This window comes from Theobroma cacao, chromosome 3, assembly GCF_000208745.1.
Source record: "Theobroma cacao cultivar B97-61/B2 chromosome 3, Criollo_cocoa_genome_V2, whole genome shotgun sequence".
Classification (NCBI taxonomy): domain Eukaryota; kingdom Viridiplantae; phylum Streptophyta; class Magnoliopsida; order Malvales; family Malvaceae; genus Theobroma; species Theobroma cacao.
Window position 1 is genome coordinate 3,675,636 of NC_030852.1, and position 15,243 is coordinate 3,690,878.

At 34.0% G+C, this 15,243-nt stretch overlaps 2 protein-coding genes across 6 annotated transcripts; both read left to right on the forward strand.

The window, feature by feature from the left end:
* Window positions 585–6,835, forward strand: LOC18604241 (protein DETOXIFICATION 16). Its single transcript, XM_018116719.1, has 8 exons — window positions 585–1,119; window positions 4,229–4,773; window positions 4,991–5,077; window positions 5,192–5,248; window positions 5,393–5,631; window positions 6,066–6,184; window positions 6,333–6,419; window positions 6,524–6,835. The coding sequence occupies exons 1-8, from the start codon at window positions 820–822 to the stop codon at window positions 6,581–6,583; spliced, it is 1,494 nt and encodes a 497-aa protein (XP_017972208.1). The 5' UTR covers window positions 585–819; the 3' UTR covers window positions 6,584–6,835.
* LOC18604242 (protein DETOXIFICATION 16) lies at window positions 7,213–10,446 on the forward strand. 5 transcript variants are annotated; one of them, XM_007036610.2, is made up of 8 exons: window positions 7,213–7,550; window positions 7,974–8,518; window positions 8,752–8,838; window positions 8,940–8,996; window positions 9,066–9,304; window positions 9,611–9,729; window positions 9,844–9,930; window positions 10,034–10,446. In XM_007036610.2, exons 1-8 carry the CDS (start codon window positions 7,269–7,271, stop codon window positions 10,100–10,102), a joined length of 1,485 nt encoding a protein of 494 aa, XP_007036672.2. In that variant the 5' UTR covers window positions 7,213–7,268; the 3' UTR covers window positions 10,103–10,446. The 5 variants fall into 5 exon arrangements, with proteins under 5 accessions (XP_007036672.2, XP_017972425.1, XP_017972424.1 ...); XM_018116936.1 differs by having other exon boundaries at window positions 9,908–9,930; XM_018116935.1 differs by having other exon boundaries at window positions 9,844–10,446.

A 15,243-nucleotide genomic window follows, 5' to 3' on the forward strand; every position in this document is an offset into this window, starting at 1 on the left:
AAGTGTTAACATAATAATTGCAATTATTCATATTATAAGCAAAAGTATTGAGATTCTATTAGATTATAATTATTCACTTTGTATAATTCACATATTTTTCTTTTGCTGACAATAATAATTTCGAAGGTTTAAGAGTTGTACATCGAATTTCTTTAAGTTTCAAGTTTTTTAATTTTCTTTTTTATGGGAAAAAAAATAAATTAGAGGTATCCTCTTTTGAGTACCTAATTTTGTTGCTTACTAAATTAGGAGTCATTTGGAGCCAAAGTTGTACATGTGGCAATTCCTTGTCTTGTAACATGCTTGGTGTAGTCGTATTCCTGCCCGTTTCTCAGGGCATTTTGGTACTGATATTGATGCTCAACATCTGGGTTTATGCTGATATCATGGTACGTATAAGACATCAGAAAGTACAAATTATTGAACATCAAGAGGTGTATTCAAATTGCAAATAAAAAAAAAGAAAAAAAATTGGAGGCCTACGTTATCATGGCCAAACTTGAGAACCTAGTTGGTTCACTGGTGCTTAATCCACGGTGTTGACAGCAGCTTGAGACGAGAGGGAAACAGACAGGGTCAAAGAAATAAGAAATATTCTTTGGGCCATCTCGTAATTGTGATGCGATTACCTGTAAATAATTATCCTTTCGGACAATGATTGTTTCTCAGGCTCTGACTGAACATAGATGTCGCAAAATCACGTTAACACCCCCAATTCATCGATGCTGGCACACAAACAAAGCATTAGGCTCATAGGGGTAAGTCCAGTCCTTTAAAAATTTAACCCACGTCCCATCCTCTCTCTCACTGGGGAAGCATATGGAGAGAGAAGACCAAAAGTTCTCTCTAACTTCATCCTTGATTCGGATATCCCGGAAAAATGATGATTCTACACTGAGCAACAGACAGAGATCAAGCAATGAAAATAATAGAAGAAAGAAAATTTTTGAGGAATCGAAGAAACAGCTATGGCTAGCAGGGCCTCTAGTAGCCGTGACTCTGTTACAGTATTCTATACAGATGATATCACTGATGTTCGTTGGTCATCTTGGTGAGCTGGCTCTGTCTGGGGCGTCAATGGCTACATCCTTTGCAGCAGTTACTGGTTTCAGCTTGCTGGTCAGTTTGGTTTATATCCCTTTGTCTGTTATTATTTAGTTTTCCGGTTGGTTTGTTTGAGAAAATGAAGGGATTTGTGTATGCATGGCAACTTGGCAAGTGATATCTATGTGTATCTGTTCACATGTATGCATGTGCATTTGTCCTGCTTTGGCCTTAATCTTAGGGTCAGGTTCTTGTCCTTTTGATCCACGAGAAGCATTTTTAAGTACAAAACTGCATGTGAAATAAAACTTTAAATAAAATCTCCAAAACCTTATTTATATAAGAAAGAGGACTGAACGAATGATGTCTTAATATTTGTTGTTATATATTTAATCATAATATTTATAGTTTTATCAATTAAATTGGTGTTTTCTAACTTGTTATTAAATTCAATTTCAGCATTATATTATATAATTCTTTATTCATATAAATATCTGTGAAATAGAAACTATATGGGACAAAGAGAGAAGGGAATGGAAGGCATGGGAGAAAAGTCCTTTCTTAATTAATCATTGCCAAATTAACAACTTAAATCATAAGAGACTTGAGCAATATATGAAACCTTTAAAAACCAGATTTACCATATTCTATATATTACAATTTGAGATTCAAATCGATGTAGAGAATCAATTTTGGATATATAGAATACCCTATTATATGATAATTTGAACCAACCTTAGTTCAAATAGAGAAGAACATGAATCCGATATATCCTATCCTTGTACTTTTCATCATCAAGATCCTATAGTATTTGGAAAGAATGAAGTTTCCATTTGCCAATATATTATCATGACATATGATTCCAAGAAAATTGCAAGACCCACTCAAACATGTCAATATTATACAAAAAATTTGCAAAAAAAACAAACACGCATTAAGAAATAATATGCAAAAAATAACATCCTACAAGAACCAAAAGATTTATATGGTTCGGCATAAAGCCTACAACTATGTAAAGAACAAGAAATTTTATGTATAAGCAAAATAAGATGAAATTACAATGTCTTTTGAAATCTAAAACAAACCAAAAGCTTCACACACTGCAGAACTCACCAAGAACTTTCTTCCTCCCTCTATGCCTCTAGCTCGAATAAAATCTCACCCTAAATTCCTTTTATGTATTTCAAACTCTTTCTTTTTAAGGCAAGAAACCAAATATTAAGGGAGTAAGAGTAAAAAAGGAAATGCAAGGTGATAACAAAGGAAAATGGCAGACTACATTAGATGGTGGGGCTTTTGACACCAATGAGTTGAATTTAGTGAACCATTGCTCAAGTGATGTGCTCCACATCACAACCAAACTAGGTTTAACTAAGGTACCAAACCGCGCCTTTGGAATCAAAGCATCAGTCCCACCACCTTTAATGTAACCTTTCGTCATCATTTATTATTCCCTTGCACTTCCTTCTTACTGTTGATCCTGATATTTGGCATTTTGCCCCCTTAAGGGTAGTTTGTGAAGGAGGAGGAGAAGTTTGAAATATAGAAAGGAAATTGGGTGAGATTTTATTTGAGCCTGAGACCATCCTGGTTCCTAGGGCAGAGGGAGAAAGAGTGTCATTGCTGAGTTTTGTGGTTTCGTGGGGTGGAGTTTTTGAGTGTGTTTTGGTTATACATGCAATCTTCATGTGTTTTTATTATAGTGGAAATTTTTGTTTTCATTGTCCGGTGGATGTAAGCTTTGTGTTGAACCACATAAATCTTGTATATTTGTTGCCTGTTAGTTTTCGCATTATGGTGAATTTACTTGCGTCATGTAGACTTGTTTGGATCGGTGTTACAACATGAAAAATGAACTTGTAAAGAGGTCTAATATGGAAAATGATATTTTTTTTTTTTTGGAACAATAGATACTGGGCTACATACCCTGTCCATCTCAATATTCAAACTTGAAACTTTCAAGACAAATCTTAAGCTCTAACCATTTGGGTATCTCTTTGGAGACCTAATATAAAAATGATTAATCCAACCTAGCCAACATAAAGAATAAGAAAATGTTTGCTTATTAATCTGTATGCAGAATGTTGTCCTAATTAGTTATACCACTAGCTCCATCCTCTTCATAGCCAGAATGTCAATAAAAAAATTTTTGATTTTTTCCTCTTAAATTTTGGTTTATCCAATTAGAAGCAAGGGATTAATAATGTTAAGGAGTTTGATATTGTTACCTAGCTCTATATTTGTATCCACTACTCATTTGTATTTCTACTAACATTAATTCATATATATTTTATTCCAAATGAGTAATAGCAAGGTGGATAGGGTGAGATTGTGCACTCCTTTCCATTGGGGTTCAAGGAACACCTATCCTTTATGGTCAGACAATAATATCTAATCTTGATTTGTCATATATCAATAAAAACTTACATTTAAGTTTAGGAAAAAATTTGCAATATGAAGTATAAACCATTCTGATTTGTATATGGGAATGCTTAGGATTCTATAAGATGCCAAAAGTTTGAGTTTTTTTTTTACTACTAACACTCTTTTTCACTGCTCCAAGCTCAAAGAGATGAGTAGGGTTTGTTTTGATGTATGTTGTCATTTATGATGACCTCTTCCAGCCAATTATTAGGATGTGCACAAATGAAATTTCATTGTAATGCAAGAAGCTGCATAAATAATGATTGCGAAAAGGCTATCTGAAGTCAGGCTTATTCTAGTAGTTGGAGCAGGGGAAGAAACAAAAGGTGCTAAATGTTTGAGTTAGACAATTTTCATTTGCTAAGATCAAATGACGGGAACAGCAAAATTTTATAACATCAAATTGTTTCCTAACTGAAATCAAAGTATCACATGAGCAGATCACAATTTCATGCTAAATTGCTAATTAAGCAAACTCTAGTCCTCTAATGAATTTGCTGCCTATATTTAATGGTGTAAATATTTGTTCTCTTTGCCAAGATAAGGGTAATATGGGAACATATTGAAAGTTGGAATTATTCGGCCAACCCCAGGTTAAGAAGTCTTTTGTCATTGTTGGAGTTATTTGTTTGGCCTAAAGCTCCAACTCTCAACTCATGGGACAGTCTTACTTTTAAGATGCATGGTTGACTCTTGCAATTTGAATGTATTCTCAACAAATTGTGACTGTTGATTCTTACTTTGTCTTTCTGTTGCATAGTTGGGAATGGCAACTGCACTGGATACTCTTTGTGGACAGTCATATGGGGCAAAGCAGTATCCTATGCTGGGCATACACATGCAAAGAGCCATGTTTATTCTTGTAATTGTGAGCATACCCCTGGCTATTATATGGGTAAACACAAGGCCTATTCTAGTTCTTCTTGGTCAAGATCATGACATATCGAAGAAAGCAGGAGAGTATGCTTGTTTGATGGTTCCGAGCCTTTTTGCATATGGTCTTCTTCAATGTCTAGTCAAATTCTTGCAAACTCAAAACATTGTTTTCCCAATGATGATTTGCTCTGGAATTACAACTTTACTGCACATTCTTGTCTGTTGGATCATGGTTTTCAAATCTGGCCTTGGATTTGGAGGTGCTGCCTTGGCAAATTCGATCTCAAACTGGATAAATGTGTTCTTGTTGGTGTTTTATGTTAAGTTCTCTCCTTCATGTGCAAAGACTTGGGCAGGATTCTCAAAGGAGGCCTTTCACAATATATTCACTTTTCTTCGACTTGCTATTCCATCAGCTATTATGGTCTGGTAATTTCTCCTGGTTCTCTTTTTCCTCTTAAAAGTCACACATATGTATAGACAAAGAAGAAGTGAATTTCATTTCGTCACTACTTTGCTATGAATCCAATCACAAAGTTCACTTTTAATTACCTAGAAAGTAAGCATGGTATCAATATGCTTGTGCTTGTGTATATTTATTAATTTTGTATCATATACATATGTAATTTCCCTTGAATCTGAGCAGCTTGGAATTGTGGTCATTTGAAATGGTAGTTCTGCTATCAGGTCTTCTTCCTAATCCAGAGTTACAAACTTCAGTGCTCTCTATTTGGTTAGTTTTGAACTTCCAATAGCTATTTTTGCCAACAATTTGCTGAACATTTTAAGTGATCATTGTTCCTTATCAATGTAAAATATCAACCTTATCCAACATTTCAATTTCCAGCCTTAACACTGCTTACACCGTTTGGATGATACCTGTTGGTCTCAGTAGTGCTGTAAGGTAAGGCTTGCTAACAGCAGGTTTCCTTTTTTTTTCTTTTGTAATGCCGTCTCAATTTTGATCAGAAGCTAAAACATTGAGGCATTAAATTTATCTTTCAAATATTCACTTAGTTTTTCTTAATGAGTTTGATGTTTTGTATAGCACTCGAGTCTCAAATGAATTAGGAGCAGGAAATCCAGAAGCAGCACGTTTTGCTGTATGTTTTGTCATAGTCATGACCATTTTCGAGGGCCTTTTGGTGGGATCAATCCTGATATTGATTCGCAACATTTGGGGCTATGCTTATAGCAATGAAGTAGAAGTGGTTAAATATGTAGCAGCCATGATGCCAATTCTAGCAACTTCATGCTTTTTAGATGGCCTCCAGAGTGTTCTCTCAGGTTTTCCCCTTTTCTTACATCACTAGGAATTTTGTAGTTTCTGAGAGTAAGGAATTTTGAAACTAATCTCCATGAACTATAATAGCTGGTGGTTGCAGATAGCCACAGTTAATGATGATTAAGGTATATTTCTTTGATATGCACATTCATATTCGTTAAACTGATCATAAGAAGCACTTTAATCTGTTTCATACTCCAGTTTCCATCCTCCATTTCAGTCATCAAGGGATTGCTTTATATGCATGGAATGAAAGATTCATGAAACATGTAATTCTGACTCCCTAGTATAGAGGACACTAGTATTCTCCCGGATATGATTTCTCAATTAAGCCAAGAAGTCAGAACATGAATTGAACATAGCCAATTTACAGTATTCTCTAAATGTTTTCCATTTGTTCTTTAACTTATCAGTTAGTATTCATTTGATATTTCAGGCATTGCTAGAGGATGTGGATGGCAGAAGATTGGCGCGTATATCAATCTTGGATCTTATTATTTAGTGGGGGTTCCATGTGCTATTTTGTTAGCTTTCGTACTGGATGTTGGTGGAAAGGTAAAAATCATCAATTTTTTTGTTTTCTTGCCTTGAATGTTTTGCTCCATTTATTTCTTGGTAGTTCATTTAACAGCAAGCAGCAACCGAAGTGATTTTCTTGTATTCTAACTTCTTCTAGCTATCATATATTTTCTCTGGTGTTTAGGGGCTCTGGCTGGGAATCATATGCGCACTTGCTGTTCAAGTAACTTCTCTTAGTATTATTACAATACAAACTAACTGGCAGGAAGAGGTAAAATATTTCACCTCTTTCAATAATTTAGTCATCGTCTATGTTCTTTTATATACTTGTCGACGCAATTTTACTAAAGACTGGCTTTTCACCACTTTGTTCAGGCAAGCAAAGCCATGGAGAGAGTATACGAATATGTGATCCCAGTGGAAGTTGTGTCATGAAGTAGATTTTTATCATCTCATCAAAGAATAAACTTAATTTTTCACCTAAAACAATTGAAGGTGCTTTAGCCACATACCTTGTACAGGTCTGTAGGGACTCAATTCTGTTTGCATAGTGAATCTATTTCAAGAATGGCAGAAGTTGCTTTTCCAAGAATGGGATAACCTTCCTACTTATAGGAATTAAAATGGGAACATTCTTGTAAAGATTTTTGCTATAAAGTATAATCAAGTAGAAGTCAACTTCTTGAAGCAGTGAGTAAATGCAAATTCAGCTATGATAACAACATTTGAAACAGAGGAAGTTGGAGGCGTTGGTTAGGGAGGGAGGGAAACAACCCAAATCCCCTCCCACCCTCTTATCATTTTGAGCCAAACGCATGCATTGATATCATGATTAAGGGTTTCTCTTATCTCAAACCTGATAACTCAACAACTATGAGGTGGAATAAGGAGATGCGATGTACCAAATGTGCCCTTTGTAAAATATCAAAGTGATTTAACGTACAATTGTAATTGTCCACCTGCTTCGCATCAACGACTGGCTGGCCCGCTGCCCCGCCAGGTGGAACATTTTCAGAAGATTTATAGTTGAAAGTTCAAAAGAGTAGGAACTCAACTTTCAAGCACTAATAACCTACATCGGAAAACATTTTGGGTGATTCTCATATCTCTTGAAAATAGAATGGAGAGAGAAAATGAACAGTACTCTCTGATCAGTTCAGCTCGGGAGGATCGATTAGGTTTTAATGGAGAGAATAGCAGAGAAAAAGGAGTTGGAAGAGAAGAGATCATTGAGGAAGTAAAGAAGCAGCTACGGCTGGCTGGTCCTTTAATATGTGAGAGTTTGTTGCTGTACTGCTTACAATTGATATCTGTTATGTTTGTGGGTCATCTTGGTGCGTTAGCTCTTTCTTCTGCTTCACTGGCCACTTCTTTCGCGTCAGTACTGGGATTTAACCTGCTGGTGAGATGGGTTTCTCGTACTAATCTTTCTTAAATGAAGAATTTGACACTTGGTTGCTGTTAGTTACTTCAGTTTGTTAAGTTAAGACAGGAACAGATGCAGATAAAAAGACAGAAAGAAAATATTGCTGAAAACAGAGCTAACAAAACAACCCAGCTTACAGAACTTTTCCGACTCATCCAAGATTACAAACACTTTAGTCTGCACGATTAGTAAAAGCTAGAGGCATATATAATAAGAGCTTATGACGAAAAAAATCTAAATAAAACAAAATTATTTCTCTTGGATTTCAATTTACTTGTGAAACTAAAAGGAAGGAGTAAGAATATAATTTTTGTGACAGTTTGCTTAAAATGAGTCCCATTACTAGTGAATTGTTACAGACTTACTGTTGAATTGGCCATTTGTCTTCTGTTGGAACAGATAGGGATGTCAACAGCATTGGAGACTCTTTGTGGCCAGTCATACGGAGCAAAGCAATATCGTATGTTGGGCATACACACGCAAAGAGCCATGTTTGTTCTTTCACTCATTAGCATACCCCTTGCTATCGTTTTGGCAAACACAGGATCAATTCTGGCTGCCACAGGCCAATATCCTGAAATTTCACAAGCAGCCGGAGTGTATGCTCGTTTCATGATCCCAAGCCTGTTTGCCTATGCTATTCTTCAGTGCCTTCTCAGATTCCTAAGAACCCAAAACAATGTATTCCCAATGGTGTTAAGCTCTGGAATCACAACTTTGATACACATTTTTGTGTGTTGGATTCTAGTGTTTAAATTTGGCCTTGGGAATAAAGGTGCTGCTCTGGCAGGTTCCATTTCCTACTGGATCAATGTGTTGGCGTTGGCATTTTATATCAAGCTCTCTCCCTCTTGTGCGGAAACTTGGACTAGCTTTTCAAGGGAGTCCATGCATGAGATTTTTGCCTTCGTTAGACTAGCTGTTCCTTCCGCTGTAATGGTCTGGTAAGTACCGACATCTCAGTGCTTTAAACCATCAACAAAAGGTTAAATTAATGGATGAACAGTTTTACACTCATAACAATATTTTTTTTCTCATTTTTTCCCAGACAGTGCCTTTGGATAATACACCATTCTTTTTCTGCTACATTTATAAGAGTACTATCATATGCTTGTGAGATACATACCAAACTTGCAAGGAATCCATTTAACTTTTAGCATTTGCCTGGATTAAGCAGCTTGGAAAATTGGTCATTTCAACTACTGGTGTTTCTCTCCGGTCTTCTTCCTAACCCAGAGTTAGAAACTTCTGTGATTACGATCTGGTCAGTGTTGGAATCAAATTTTGTCAATGTATTCTTCTTTTACTCGAATATGTTTATTCAAGACTTCTTTTGCTAATGAAGCCAATGTTTATTTTTCCCAGCATTAATTCCACTGCAGTTATTTGGATGATCCCCTTTGGACTGAGCAGTGCTGCAAGGTTAGTTATACATGGAACAATCCCTCTCCTAAGCACAATACTAACATGGTTGGCGCTTTTGTTGTGTAGCATTCGGGTGTCGAATGAATTAGGGGCTGAAGATCCAAAAGCAGCTCATTTGGCTGTGCGTGTAGTCCTATTCCTGGCTATTTCTCAGGGTATTTTGGTGGGATTGGCACTGATATTGATGCGCAACATCTGGGGTTATGCTTATAGCAATGACGTACAAGTCATCAGATACGTCACAGCTATGATTCCAATTCTTGCCACATCCAACTTTATAGATGGAGTCCAATGTGTTCTTTCAGGTTTTTCCTTACAAGCTTATATATGAATCTAAAACGACCCAAACCCAAGATGACCCGAATTCAAAATAACTCAAACTTTAAAGCAACCCAACCACCTTTTGAACTCATCCAATTGCAACCTCTAATCTTGACATATATTTATTGGTAAAGCATTGTTATTGATATTTCAAGAAATGGATTTCCACAGTATCAAATGAACCAGGAATTAACTACCATGAGATCATCCTAGAAAATTATTCTTTATTGATCTGTTGGTGAATTGATAACCCTATAACAGAGTTCAGTTGCTAATTGGTGAACATTTAGGCATTGCTAGAGGATGTGGTTGGCAGAAGATAGGTGCATACATCAATCTTGGATCTTATTATCTTGTTGGCACTCCTCTGTCTATTGTATTAGCTTTTGTCTTCCGAATTGGTGGCAAGGTAAAAAATTCTCTTGATTCACTTACCATATTATTTATGCTTTTTGTCAGTCTCAGTTGGAGGCAAGTGGTTTTACTCATAATCTAAGCTATATAATCATCATGCATTCGGTAGGGTCTGTGGCTTGGTATCACCGGCGCACTCATCACTCAAATGCTTTCTCTTTTGATAATTACAGCACGCACTAATTGGGAGCAAGAAGTAAAGCATTACTTCCCTTTCTTCCTGCACCTAGCTACTTCATCACCATGGCTTTCTGCACTGATTGCAAACCTTCTTTTTTCTTTTTTGGGCTCTAATTTAGGCAAAAAATGCTATGGAAAGAGTTCGTGCCTCGAAAGTACCTGCGGTGATGGACAATGCTTTATCATGAAGCAGAATTCTTGTAGCCCTACAATGGAGCAGCGTGGAAGTTGAACTAGCCGGCAAGCAACTGAGAGTTAGAACTAGCTTAGCTTAATTAGCACTAGATACTAGCGTTGTACAAATTAGCTTGGTAGTTTTTTATCTACATTCAAGGACGTGACTTGCTCACTCAAAGTTGCAGGAAAAGATGCTTCAGATATGTGGATAATATCTCCTTCTGTAATGTTCAGTCAGTTACATTGTGGCTCCGTTGTAGAGAAATGTTTTCAGACTTTTTATTGGCCTCTTCTCAAGCAAAACTTAATGCTGCTAAAAGGGTCAAATTGATGGAATATATTAGGATATTTTAAATATGATTTAAGATATATTTTAAGCAAGATTTTAAGATAGTTTAACCATAGCATTATAGTTGTAATTATTGTCACACACACACACACACATATATATATATATATATATTATTGCCATTAATTTTAAATGGCTGAATATGATATTAACAACATCTTTAACTTTTCTTTTTCTTTTATTATTACTTATATTCAAGTTTCCTAAGTTAGTCTTCTATCTCAAATCATGGGCAAAGAAAAATTATTGAAATATAAACGGAAATCTCACAAAATTTCTAGTCTAATGTATTTCGAACATATAAAATTAATAATTTTAAATAAATAAGAAATTAAAGCACACCCAATTTAGGTGAAAAAGCTTTTTTACGTTGTAAATTATATCTTGAATTTCATATCGTTAATAAGAGATAGATAAGAAAGATAATTGAAATTTTAATATTTACACACATAAAATTTTAAATAATATTTAAATATTTTATAGTAATTTAAAAAAATTGATTTTCTATTTTTGAATTTGGTAAATTATAAATTTTTAAAGACTTTCTTACATGTCAACATACTTATCCGGTAACTTTGTATCTTATAATATATAATATATATCTGTGTGTATAATTTATGGGTGGCTCCCATGTTGACGCGAGTTATTGAATTTATGAAAAATATTTAAATAATGAGTAGAAAAATGAAAAATTCGTTTGAAAATATATTTTAATGTATGAAACCAATATTTGTTTAACTTACCTATACCATGATTGGGTATATGTTTATTTTTGTATTGCATGAGGGTACTGTAAATTAACATAGTAAACTACTTGTTAGTAAAAAAGACTTTTTTTAAAGGAATTTTTCCTAGGAAATGGTAAAGTTTCCCTTGAAATGCTTTTTTTTTTTACGGATTGTCAACTAAATTTTCGATTGGAAATTTCGTCTCTGAAAGTGTTCTCGAAAATACTTTTCGTCAAAAATCCGTCGAAGAATTCCGACGGAATTTTCGTTGGAAATATATATAAATCCGTCGAAAAAGAGCTAAATTTCAATATATTATTTTTCACAAAATCTATTGGAAAACACAAAAATTCCAACGAAAATTTTCATTGGAACGTTCGATGGAAGTTTCTATTGGAAATTATTGACAGATTTCCAACGAAATTTTTTATTGGAAATTACTGACAGAGTTTCAACGGATTTGAAAATTTTCAACGGATTTTCCTTCGGAATTTTTCGTTGGAAATCAATACCAACGAAAATTTCTGTTGGAAAATCTGTCAGTAATTGCCAACAGGATTTTCTATTGGAAATGCTCTAACAACGAAAAATTCCTTAGGAATCTCCAAAAACATAAATTCTGTTATTAAAATAATTATAATTGCAAATTAATAAAAATAATTTACACATCTTACAATTAACATGTAATTAAAATATTTAATTCAAAGTTGGGTTGCCAGAATTAAAAATCAGTATAAACACACAATAAACAAATATAAAAATAAAGTTAAATGTGCTATTGTATGTCATATTAAAAAAATATCTAAGTCAAATTCGAAAAATAAGCTATTATCATGAAATATCGCATTACTCATCAGAACATGAACTTGAAGTATTCACATGGTTTTTTTTCGAACGTTTCTTTGTCATCATTGCTTTCATAGTTGCTATAAATTCATTCATGGCTCCAAAATGTTGCATTATTTGCTCACGCATCTAACTCATGTAATTTGATAGATTTTCCTATTTTTCTTCCGACCTAATGTTAAGATCGATGCAAGGGCTAGCTGCTGACTCAAATGTTGTTGTATCATTAAATATAGTTGTAGCAGGCCTCCGAGAACCAAACCCATACACGTGAGTGCGTGTAGTTGTCATCCCTTCAATTGCTTCAATCCAAGCATGCAAATCAAATTCTAGCTATGAAGATAAATATTCACCGTACTTCTGTGATAATGTAGCAGTATATGTTTCCTACAAATAAAAAAGTGAAAAGAATTAGTACATAATTTTTTTGTTAACTATAGAGTAAAAATCAATCAATTTTTTACGTACACTAATAGTTTTAGACTTATTGTATATGAAATCACCATAACCCCTTAAACGTCTATGGGTGCGGTTGAATACTCCACAAAACTAACATCTTGATTTATCTCATTTGCTTGCATTCATTTACAGCTAAACTCAATCATAATGTGTATATTTTACATAATATGTAATGCATATTAGAATATGGGAAGTAGTAGTATGTAAAGCATAACAAATAAATATTAATTCATACCATCCTTTTTGCATGAACAAGGAATAGAACTGAACCACCAGTGTGCTTTGTAATGCTTCTTTCTTTTTGTGTTAAACCATTCCTCCTTACTTGTTCTGATTTGTTTTTCCATTCTTCTATGCCCCATACCATATTGATAAGGGTATCCCAAACTTCATTTGTGATCCATTACCTTGACATGCCTTTGCAGTCCATGATGTTTTTTGTGTTGGCATCTTTCTTTGCTTGTGTCTTCTCTTTTGAAAGCATGTCTCTTAGTCAATTAGAACAAATTTTATTCCATATTCGTCGAACTGAAAGATCTTCGTTTGAAGCCCAGACAAATATTTCCTACAATAAAATAATAGAGTAAATAAAAAATTTAATACATAATTAAACACAAGAAGTTATAATGTAAATGAATAGTAAACATATACCTCAAATTTCTTCAACATTAAATCCTTAACGTTATTAGGGATTTTCTTTCATGTCGACTATGGACTGTGGAAGTAATATTTTATGATTCTTGTTATTGTTGTAGTGACCCTTGTCTTAAAAAGGTACTACCACAAGATAAAAGAAAATTATTGCCTAGTAAAATACAATATAAGATAATATACCTATCTCCAAGAGGAGTTATACGCAATATTTGAGTTGGATCTATAGGTGTATGTATTCGTACACTAAGCCCTCTACCCCTCGACCTTGAAGATGTACCATCTCCACTTACACCTGAATCAGCGAATGTGGATCCATGAGAATCGTGGGCAAATGTCACATTTATTATTGGCTCTACAGATGCATCAAACGAAGAAAGTGGCTCTGAGGGCAAATCATTAGCCTACTGTCTCTGTGGATGAGTTGATGGATTAGAAAATGCAGCAGCATTCATCAGTGACAACATAGATTTAAAAGCATTTGTTGCTCGAGGTCTTAGTTTTAAATGCTTCCCTTTAACTGTCATTCCTACAACGTAACAAAATATTTATACATAAGCTAAAAGAAATTGAAACAAACTATCTAATCATCATCAAAATATAAGAATTAAGACTAATTCTCATTCATGTTTACAATAAAAAAATGTTAACAAAAACAATGAATCCATGCTAAAAGAAATTGAAACACACTATCAAAATTATCATCAAAATGTAAGAATCAAGACTAATTCCCATACATGTTTACAATAAATTAGTTAACAAAAACATGTGATTCTAACATACATTTAAATATTTTAAAATATAAACAAATATAATTACGTATCAAGATTTTTCAATAATAATAATAATAATAATTGAGTTAAATAATTATGTTAAGAAAAGATACAAAACCAATAACATATATATATAACATCATTAATCACTTTCAAAATAAGCAAACTCATGTTCNCTAACATCATTAATCGCTTCCAGAATAAGCAAACTCATGTTCTTCATGGACTTCATTTCCATCACAATCATTAAAAGTTTCTTCATCTTGGTCCTCAATTTCTTCTTCATCTTCTTCCATGTCATCTTCTTCATCCTCAATCAAGACATTAACCTTTTCATAATCACCAACTGCTGATACTGTAGATATATTAAGGTCATCAAAGGAGTAATATTAATTGAAATGAACATATCATCTTCTTGGTACACTTCTCCATTCAATCAATTCATTTTCTTTGTCTCCACTACATGGAAGGCTGAATCTATTCCTAACTTTTGTTTTAAATACTGCTTATCAATTACGTTGATCTCTTTAGGTTGATAGATAAATACTATAGTAAACTTGGTGAGCTTGTGCAACTAAAACAAATGGTTCATTAGTAGCAAGCATCGAGTTATGTTTAATTTCAATAAGACCGTGAAAGGGGTCTATCCTAACACATTGTCAGTATCAAACCAATGACACTTAAATAGCACAACTCTATTTCCAATACCAAAATATTCCAACTTGATTATATCCACCAAGATACCATAAAAGTCATGCTTATAATCATTGTAAAAACTTGCTTTAACATATACCCCACTATTCATTGTCTTACGATTTTGCCCATAATATAAAGTATGGAACTTGAAACCATTTTCGAAGTATCCTTTGTAATACCTTGCCATATGTCCTGGACCATGAGAAATTTCAAGTGTACACTTTATTGTATTTACTAGCATCTAGAGCACAAATAAATGAATTATAGGCTTTGCAATTTATTTGTATCAATTTCTTCTCTTTCTCATCTCATTCTCTCCTAGTCTTAATAACTATCTTTCTATCTACTTCTTTATAGGGAACATAAGGACCTTCTAAAATGACATTCCAAACCTCAATTTCTATTGATTGAATAAATATCTCCATTCTCATTTTTCAATAAGGATAATTTATACCTACAAAAAAGTGGAAGTCTTTGTCTTGATTGCCTTTGCCAAGAACGGTTGCAGTAACTTCCATTGTGATGATTTAAGGCTAGCTATGGGATCATCAAGGTTGTTAGACCAACAAATTTTGAGCCCTAGCTCTAATACCTATTGTTAATGCATTAAGATCAAGGTGTAGAAGTTCAAGAAGGGGTGAATTGACTTC

What these genes read in the sequence shown, in the direction of transcription:
- LOC18604241 (XM_018116719.1), top strand. Translation starts at nt 820, where the DNA reads ATGGAGAGAGAAGACCAAAAGTTCTCTCTAACTTCATCCTTGATTCGG. An exon ending in GGTCTCAGTAGTGCTGTAAG is followed by an intron (nt 5,249 to 5,392) that starts GTAAGGCTTGCT and finishes TGTTTTGTATAG; the next exon opens with CACTCGAGTCTCAAATGAAT. An exon ending in AAACTAACTGGCAGGAAGAG is followed by an intron (nt 6,420 to 6,523) that starts GTAAAATATTTC and finishes CACTTTGTTCAG; the next exon opens with GCAAGCAAAGCCATGGAGAG.
- LOC18604242 (XM_018116935.1), top strand. Translation starts at nt 7,269, where the DNA reads ATGGAGAGAGAAAATGAACAGTACTCTCTGATCAGTTCAGCTCGGGAG. An exon ending in CCTTCCGCTGTAATGGTCTG is followed by an intron (nt 8,519 to 8,751) that starts GTAAGTACCGAC and finishes TGGATTAAGCAG; the next exon opens with CTTGGAAAATTGGTCATTTC. An exon ending in GGACTGAGCAGTGCTGCAAG is followed by an intron (nt 8,997 to 9,065) that starts GTTAGTTATACA and finishes TTTGTTGTGTAG; the next exon opens with CATTCGGGTGTCGAATGAAT.